Source organism: Lagopus leucura, unplaced genomic scaffold, assembly GCF_019238085.1.
Source record: "Lagopus leucura isolate 7727_CA_CO unplaced genomic scaffold, USGS_WTPT01 147-13_obj-0_obj, whole genome shotgun sequence".
Lineage (NCBI taxonomy): Eukaryota > Metazoa > Chordata > Aves > Galliformes > Phasianidae > Lagopus > Lagopus leucura.
Genome location: NW_024963623.1, coordinates 4,088 through 12,577, shown reverse-complemented (window position 1 = coordinate 12,577; position 8,490 = coordinate 4,088). Strand labels below are relative to the sequence as shown.

General features: G+C 62.7%; 1 protein-coding gene across 5 annotated transcripts; it reads left to right on the top strand.

The window, feature by feature from the left end:
- Nucleotides 1-192: 192 nt before the first annotated feature.
- Nucleotides 193-8,473, top strand: ZNF362 (zinc finger protein 362). 5 transcript variants are annotated; one of them, XM_042891495.1, is made up of 10 exons: nucleotides 198-887; nucleotides 1,072-1,178; nucleotides 3,125-3,339; nucleotides 6,242-6,305; nucleotides 6,383-6,629; nucleotides 6,764-7,079; nucleotides 7,195-7,419; nucleotides 7,756-7,834; nucleotides 7,970-8,128; nucleotides 8,212-8,470. In XM_042891495.1, the coding sequence occupies exons 4-10, from the start codon at nucleotides 6,243-6,245 to the stop codon at nucleotides 8,326-8,328; spliced, it is 1,206 nt and encodes a 401-aa protein (XP_042747429.1). In that variant the 5' UTR covers nucleotides 198-887; nucleotides 1,072-1,178; nucleotides 3,125-3,339; nucleotide 6,242; the 3' UTR covers nucleotides 8,329-8,470. The 5 variants fall into 5 exon arrangements, with proteins under 5 accessions (XP_042747431.1, XP_042747427.1, XP_042747429.1 ...); XM_042891496.1 differs by lacking the exon at nucleotides 1,072-1,178 and having other exon boundaries at nucleotides 3,130-3,339; XM_042891494.1 differs by lacking the exon at nucleotides 1,072-1,178.
- Nucleotides 8,474-8,490: the final 17 nt, after the last annotated feature.

The following is an 8,490-nucleotide window of genomic DNA, read 5'->3' as shown; positions in this document are numbered from 1 at the left end:
TTTTTTTCTTTTTTTTTTTTTTTTTTTTTTTTTTTTTCCGGGTCTTTCAATCTGCACGGTGGCGGTGCTGTGATGTGTGATGGGGGGTTGCTGTGCTTTATTTATTTATCCACCCCACCCCCCTGCTCCCCTCCTTTTTCCCTTCATTCCATCCCCTCCCCGTTAACCGTATTTTTTTCGGTCTAACAGAGCCGGTTGGGGGGGGGGGGGGGGAGGGGATGTATCTTGCATCGCGCTTTAGCAGGAATGTGGAAGTCGCCGCTTTAGTGAGGGGACATTTCCGACAGCGGCGGTGCCCGGGGAGCTCAATGTCCTCCTGCACGCATCGGTTTGGCCGTGCCATAGCGTGGGGATGCTCACACCCCTATTTATACATCCATCATGCCCGGCTGCGCCGGCGGCGAGCTGCGGTTTGGCCCTGGATCCGTCCCTCGGCCCTTTTCCTCCCTTCCGCACCGTGGGATGCTGTGCGTGGGGACAGCGGGATGGGCAGCGCTCCCAGCCCGGAGCCTTTGGGGACGGAAATGGGATCGGAGAGGAGAGGGAAAAGTTTTGGGCCCCCTCCTGGCGTGCGGCCTGCAGGGCAGATGGACGGACGGATGGATGGATGGATGGGTACAGGCCCTGCGGGCACCCTGGATCAGGGCGCCCAGGGATGAAAACACAGCTTTTCTTTTTGTCTGCTTTCAGGAAAAAGCCCTACGTTCCCACGGGTCGGGTCGTTGGGAGCCGCTCCGCTTTTGTTCCTCCGCGTGTTGTGTTTTTTGGGGTGTGTGAAGTTGTCCTCCTTGTCCCCCCGTAGAGAAACGCCCCGCGTGCGGCACCGGTTCCCAGCTAGATCTGGAGATGGACGCGGATAAGGGGAAGCAACGCCAGTACTCTCAGAGGTGGGCATGCCAGCGCTCTCGAGGGGAACGAACCGCGCTGAAGCTGGGAGCGTTGGGCAGCAGGGCCCCCGGGGGGCTGCCAGCCGGGTACCTGCCTGGGGGCGTGGGGAGGGATGCTGGACCCAGCCTGGGTTTGTTGGGGTCCCGCTCGCAGCATGAGCGCGATCCCCGTCTCCTCTCCCAGGGCTGGCAGTCCGTGCGCTTCTCTGTGCGGAGCAATCCGATCTCCCTCAGGAATCCCCTTCTCCCCCGGAGAGCGGCGGCTGGCCGTGCCTTGTGACAAGTGCATGCGTGTGTGGGGTCGGGGCAGCGGGGTTGGGGTTGGGAACCGCTTGCTGCCTCCTTGTCTGGCCTTGGGGCAAAGCTCTGCTTCGCCGCTGCGCTGTCCCTGCTGTCACGGCGCCCGGCTCTGAGCGTCACTGCCGGCTCCGCTTTGCCGTGTGTGTGCCGGGTGGCAGTGTGGCATTGCGGGGTGCCGGGGTTCGGTGCCCGCTGTCCCCAGTGCGATGTCACAGCCAGGCCTGCACTGTGCTACTCATCCCTCTGCCTGGCTGGGTGGGCGCTGCTGGTTCCAGCAGTGCGGCTTTGGTGTCTCTGGCTGGCTTCCGTAGGGCACAGCTCTGCCCCCGCCTCCAGGGGCTGTGAGCTGGGTGTCCCGTCCTGCCTGCTCCCTGTTTCGGTCTCCAGGGTGGCTCCGAGGGAAGTGGGTTCCCTTCATTGCTCCTTCCACACCCGCTCTGCCCATCCTCTTTGCACCGCTTCCTTCTCCCCACTGCTTGCAGGGCAGCTGCAGAAGCCCCCCAGGCTGGGTTCCTCACCCTGGGCAGCAGTGCAACCCTCGGGCCCCGCATTCCTCCATTTAGGATTCCGCTCTCTCCTCGTGCAGTGTGGGCTCCTCGGGGATTTGGGGCCCTGCAGGCAGAATGTGGGGCTCTGACTCTGTTCCCAGTGCAGACCTATGGGGTGAGAGCACACACGGCTCCTCACACCCCTTGGGGCCCCGTCCCGCAGCCCCGGCCCTGCTGGGATGGGCTTTCTGCTCCAGCCGCTGTTGGCTTTCAGTTGATTTTGCTTGGGGAAGGAAATCTGAATGAGAAACGCCAGTCAGAGCCCTTCGGGGGGCGGAAACGTGGGGTTTAATTGGTTCCATCTTGGGTGAATTCTTCTGGCACACGATGCCTCCAAGCCAGAGGAACGGGGATTTCTGAGCCTCCTGCCCCGGGTTTCATGTGTTGTTTCTGCTTCCCTGGCTTACGTTCCTTATGCTGTCTTCTGCCTTAGGGTAAATTCTTCCTGCTGAAGAAAAGCTGGGCCGGGGGCTGCGGGCGCAGGGCCCACGCGGGACGGTCCCTGGAGCTGGCAGCAGGATGGCGCGTTGCGGCACGGGGAGCCCGCCTGGGCACGGCATGGCAGCCCACGGGCACGTGGGTGGCTTTGATGCTGCTTCCAGCCCAGCAGCTCAGGGCTGGGGATTTTGCAGTCGGGCCTTTGGTTTCTCCTGAAAAGCTGCTCCTCTGGGCAGGGGCCGCTTGCACGCAGCCCGCAGAGATGTGCAATGGGTTCCGACCAGTGCTGGCTGCGTGCTGGGAAGGTGGGGATGGTGCAGCCCCTTCCCCTGGCAGGGCTGAGCTTATGGGGCGAGAAGGTTTTGTGCTTTTGGGGGAAAATGTGGTGGAGTACAGGCGGAGCTGGGCGACATGAGAACGGGTGGAGTGCTGCAAATGGAACAGGACGAGGGGTGATGGGGGCACGGCTGTGCGGGTGCCACATCCCCAAGTCCCCTCCTGCTGGTCTGATGGCGCCCTGAGGGGACGGCCGGGGACACTGGGCTCTTTGCTTTTGCCTGCTGCAGTCTGAGGCTGTGTGGACTCGTGCTGCCCAGCACTGGGTGCTGCTACCCGGCTCGGCCCTGCGCTTGTTGCTCCGTGCCCAGCTTGCTCCTGATGGACGCTTGTCAGCCGGGGACCCTGCTTGGGGGGAGCGAGGCTGTGCTGGTGGAGGGCGGGCTTCTCGCTTGGCCGCTGGCGCCCCGCAGTACCCAGGCATGCCGCTCGGCTCACCCCCATCCCCTCCTTGCCGCCCCCTGCCCCATTTGCTGCCCTACCTGTGCCAGGCAGCCCTGTGGCCGCTCGCCGGCCCCGAGGGGCGAAGCGGCGCCGGTTCCCGGGAGCAAACCCTTCTCGTGGCGGTGCCGTGCCGTGTCCGTGAAAAGAATCTCTTGTTTCTTTTTATTTCAGCGAAGGCGAGACAGAGAGGGCTGCCAAAGTAGAGACGTTCCCTAGAGAACTGTAGCTTGACTTAGCGGCAGTTTGGTAGGAAGTTGGAAGGCTATAGTGAGCTGCGGGGCCTGGCGCTCGTACCCACCCGTGCCATCATCTACCTCCATCAATCTGGAGCCTCATCGACACGTCTCCCCAGGCAGCTGCGGCCATCTGGCTTCTGAGGCCAGCCTGTGAGTACCGAACACGGTGTGCACCATGTCTTGTCCGTGCCGGGCCACCGCCGGCCTTGCTGCAGCCGCCTGCGCACTCCTTCCCCTCCACGCGGTGCCGGGCCTCGCTCTGCCACGACGCCTCTCCCTTCCCTGTGCATCTGCTGCTTGCTCTTTCCACCTCCCTCTGCTTCCTTCCCTGCCTGGGAGCTCCGGTGCGCACTGATGGAGCCCTGCTGAGTGCCCACGACGCCTTCTTTGCCTCAGCAGCAGCTCCTCCGTCCCGCTGCCCGACACACGGCGCCGTGCCCAGCAGAGCCGGGGGGAGACGTGCTGCAGCATTCCCCACCCTTCATCATTTCCATTTTAATGGATTTTTTTCTTTTCCTTTTTTTTTTTTGCCGTGTGTCAGCTTCCATTTTTCATAGTTAGCTGAGAATCTAGAAAAAGGGAGTTTATGTATTTTTCCATCTGCTTTATATCCCCTCCGGCCCCCTCCCCCCGCCGTCCGAGCTCAGCCCTGGGAGGGGGGAGCAATCCCCCCTATGCTCCAGATGAGACACAGCACAATTTATGAAATTAAGCTGGGACAGGAACAGAGATTTTTTTGGCACCACCGCTGTTTCTTTTCCCTTTATTCTGGGCAGGTTTGCAGCGCTCCACACGCAGCGGTTGCAGCAGCTTTGCTGTTAAATAAGAACTGCTCAGGTGAGGCAGGAGTGGGAGGCTGCAGCAGGTCGTGCTCCCCCCCCTTCCATGGCAGCTGCAGGCTGTTCTGGGATCCTCCGTTTCTTCGAGCAAACGGGGCGGGCAGAGCTTTGCATGGTCTGGGATGGGGGGGACAGAGGGCACGGGGCACCTGCTGTGAGGGCAGAGCAGCGGCTCGCTGGGTTGGCTCCAAAAACCTTTTCTAATCATAGCTCTGGCTTCCTGTTTTCCTGCTCTGGCCAGGCAAGAATCGAAGGAGGGCTGCAGCTTCCCACGCTGCAGGGCAGCCGCTGGCTGAGCCGTGGTGGCAGGACTCAGGCCATGGTGGCGGGATTCAGGCTGTGATGGTGGAGCTTGGGCCATGGTGGTGGGATTCAAGCCATAGTGCTAGGATTCAGGCCATGGTGGTGGGGTTCAGGCTGTGATGGTGCAAGGATTTGGGCTGTGATGGTTGGGCTCAGGACCTGGCGGTGGGATTCAGGGCTGTGGTGGTAGGATTCAAGCTGTGGTGGTGGGATTCTGGCTGTGATGGTAGAGCTCAGGCCATAATGGTGGGATCCAGGCTGTGCTGGTGGAGCTTGGGCCACGGTGGTGGGATTTGAACTGTGACGGTGGGGTTTGTGCCGTGATGTTGGTAATATTCCGGCCATGATGGTAGGATTCAAGCCATGGTGGTGAGCTGCAGGCTGTGATGGTGGTGGGATTCAGGGCCATGTGGTGGGTTTGGGCATCTTGGCAGTGGCAGGAGAGCTCTGACCTGGGGATGTCAGAGTGCTGTGCTTGTCCCACACTGTGGTACAGGCGTTGTAAGCAGTGAGCTGTCACCTCTGACAGCGTTTGCTGGCACAGGCTGGTGCAGGGCAGGGTTCCCTGTGGCTCTGTGCACGGCTCTGCTTTCATGAGAGAGCTGACCCCAGTGAAAGGGACGCTCTGAAGTGACGCCTGGGGCAACTGCAATGCAGTCTGCCTTGCTCTGGGTGCCCCGAGCTGCCAGAGCCCAGTGCTGGCCGGGATGGTCCTGCTTGAGGCTCTCAATCAGCAGCTCCCATCCTGCCCTCAGCTCCAGGTCCCTGGGCAGGGCTGCCGCTCCCAGGACCTCAAGCTGCTCAGCGCCACCCGCTGCCACGTGGCCGCTGCCCTCCTGCTCCGCGGTCTCGTCCCCACGTGCCATGCGGCTCAGCAGGTCCCGCTCTGTGCCTCGCTGTCCCCGGCCTCCCTGCCCTCCTTTGCAGCAGTGTTCTGCAGGGAACCCGTGCTGATCTCATGCCTGGTTCTCCTGGTGCCGGCTGTGGTGGGGATGGGTCTGTGCCGTTCTGGTTTCTCCCTCCATGGCCTAATTTCTGCTCCAAATGGAGGTCATCTCCCTGCAGCTCTGTCACCCGCAGAGCTGGGGAAGGTGCCGAGGAGCTCCTTCCTCCTTGCTCTGTGCACAGACACGGGGGTCCCGCCTGCTCCCAGCTCGTGGTGCAGCCAAAATAATGTGTGCAGTGTCTGATGGCAGTGCTGGCTGAATCGGCATTGGGTGTCGGGTGGGGAGGAATCAGAAGTGCTCGTGCCTCAGCGTGCCCTGCCAGCTCTGGCTGTGATGTGAGCAGCAGCACTGCCTGCTGATGTCGGGCTGCTCCGCTGCCATCATTTTCTCACCATCCCTGCTCAGATGTTTCCTATTAACTAAAGATGGATTTTGGAATTCATTTTTCCAAAGTATTTAGCGTCTCCATAAATCTCCCAGCCCCGCTGCAAGCAGGGCTCGTCCTGAAGCGAGCTGAGCCGCCTGTGGTTGCTGCAGGTGCCCTTACTGGGGCTCCTTGGGGTCCTTGCGTCGCTGCTGTGCTTGTGCCGTGCTCCGTGTCCTCCTGCAGCCTTCCCCGAGGTGCTGGGGAGCAGCAGTGAGACCTGCGGGTGTGAGGGCCGGGGGAACCCATTGGGAGCCCTGGCCAGGTGCTGTGGTTTCAGCAGCAGTTCTCTCTGTGTGGATATGAGCTGCCCAAAGGGCCGGCTGCCCCGCTGTGCTCTCCTCCTCTGTGCTCCGTCTTCTGGAAGGGTTTTCTAGGAAGCATCTCCTGGTGGTTGCTGTGTTGCTGTCGGTGTGGCTCTTCCCTGTGGTGGGCCCTGGGGGCTCCTTCCCATGGGGAGCACTGTTGCAAAGCCCTGTGGGGAGGCCAGAGGGGGCTGCCGGGCTGCTGCCCCCCGTAACCCCCATCTCTCCCTGCAGGATGGCGGAGCCTCGCTTCAACAACCCCTACTTCTGGCCGCCTCCCCCAACCATGCCCAGCCAGGTGAGACGGGTGTTTGGGGAGGAGGGAGAACCAATGGAACAGGGCACCTCTGACCTCTCTGCCTCCACCCCTGCCAGCTGGACAACCTCGTCCTGATCAACAAAATCAAAGAGCAGCTGATGGCAGAGAAGATCCGGCCCCCACACTTGCCCCCCACCTCCGTTGCCTCCCAGCAGCCCCTCCTGGTGCCCCCCTCTCCTGCTGAAAGCAGCCAGTCCATCATGTCCCTCCCCAAGCTGCAGCAGGTGCCAGGCCTCCACCCGCAGGCGGTCCCGCAGCCCGACGTGGCCCTGCACGCTCGGCCGGCCACCAGCACCGTCACAGGTACCAGTGCTGCCTGGGGGGGACCCAGAGGGGTCTGCTTTGGCTCCTGCTGCCTGAGGGCCACTCGAGTGTGGGGGGAGGGCGCGGGGCGGGCAGCGTGTGCCCCGCTGACACCCGCCTGTCTCTGCTGCCAGGGTTGGGGCTGGCATCCCGCGCGCCCCCAGTCAGCACCTCCGAGTCCAGCACGGGCACCACCACCCCTTCCACACCCACCTCCACCAGCCAGAGCCGCCTCATCGCCTCCTCGCCCACCCTTATCTCAGGAATCACCAGCCCGCCCCTCCTCGACTCCATAAAGACAATCCAGGGCCACAGCTTGCTGGGGGCACCCAAGACGGAGCGGGGCCGCAAGAAGATCAAGGCGGAAAACCCTTCGGGGCCACCCGTCCTCGTGGTTCCCTACCCCATCCTGGCCTCGGGGGAGACGGCCAAAGAGGGCAAGACGTACAGGTAGGTGGGCGCCTGGTGTTGGAGCTGGGCTGCGGCGGTGCTGTGGGGACGGGGGTGGAGATGAGGGGTGCAGTGAGGCATCCTGCCCAGCCCGGCCCCCGTGGCTCTCCTGCAGGTGTAAGGTCTGCCCTTTGACGTTCTTCACCAAGTCGGAGATGCAGATCCACTCCAAGTCGCACACAGAGGCCAAACCCCACAAGTGCCCCCACTGCTCCAAATCCTTCGCCAACGCCTCCTACCTGGCCCAGCACTTGCGCATCCACCTGGGCGTGAAGCCCTACCACTGCTCCTACTGCGAGAAGTCCTTCCGCCAGCTGTCCCACCTCCAGCAGCACACCAGGTGCCAGGAGGGGCTGCGTGGGGTTGGGAGTCTCCAGTGGAGTGGGGTGGGATGGGATGGGATAGGGTGGGGTGTTCACTCAGCACCACCTTCTTATCCTTCGCCATCTCCAGCTGTGCTCTCCAACCCACGCAGCTCTTCTGGGTCTCAACCCAGGGTCTCCTTCCCCTTGTGCCCCATCACTGGGTCCCTTCTGCGCACATGGCTGTCACTGCTGAGCTCAGTGGCCGCGTGGGTGCTGGGAGCTTTGCAGGGTTTGGGGCTGTGTGGGTTCCCAGCCTTGCTGGGGCCGTTGCCTGACACGTTCCCCTCCCACCATACCCACATCCTGTGCAGAATCCACACCGGTGACAGACCCTACAAGTGCCCACACCCCGGCTGCGAGAAGGCATTCACACAACTCTCCAACCTCCAGGTCAGCAGCTCCTGGGTGACGGCGGGGAGGGGGGCACAGAGTGCTGAACCCCACAGGGGGCAAAGCAGGGGGGGCTCCGGGCTCTCCCAGCCCCGCACCCCCCCTAACAACCCACCCCATGCTGCTCTCTGGCAGTCTCACCAGCGACAGCACAACAAGGACAAGCCCTACAAGTGCCCGAATTGCTACCGGGCCTACACGGACTCGGCCTCGCTGCAGATCCACCTCTCAGCGCACGCCATCAAGCATGCCAAGGCTTACTGCTGCAGCATGTGCGGCCGCGCTTATACCTCGGTGAGGGGCTTTGGGGGCACGGCGCGGCGCGGCCCCTCCAGCACCCCAACCCCCTGCTCACCATCTGTCCTTCTGCCCCGCAGGAGACGTACCTGATGAAGCACATGTCCAAACACACCGTGGTGGAGCACCTCGTCAGCCAGCACTCTCCTCAAAGGACCGAATCCCCCGGCATCCCCGTGCGGATCTCGCTCATCTAAGTGGGCTCTGTCCCACCCCGCTGCTGTCGGGGGGGTGGCACCCCGTTGGCCCCCCCGACCCGGCCCCCCTGCTCCCCCCGGGGGGCTGCAGGTTTGGTGACATCCAAAGACGGTTTCAGAGCACTTTGAATCTCTGCAGTTTTCTTGGGGGGGGGGCGAAGC

Coding starts and splice junctions, on each gene's coding strand:
- ZNF362 (XM_042891493.1), top strand. CDS start 847: ATGGACGCGGATAAGGGGAAGCAACGCCAGTACTCTCAGAG. Junction 6,306..6,382: donor CCCCAACCATGCCCAGCCAG/GTGAGACGGGTG, acceptor CACCCCTGCCAG/CTGGACAACCTCGTCCTGAT. Junction 7,080..7,194: donor AAAGAGGGCAAGACGTACAG/GTAGGTGGGCGC, acceptor GCTCTCCTGCAG/GTGTAAGGTCTGCCCTTTGA.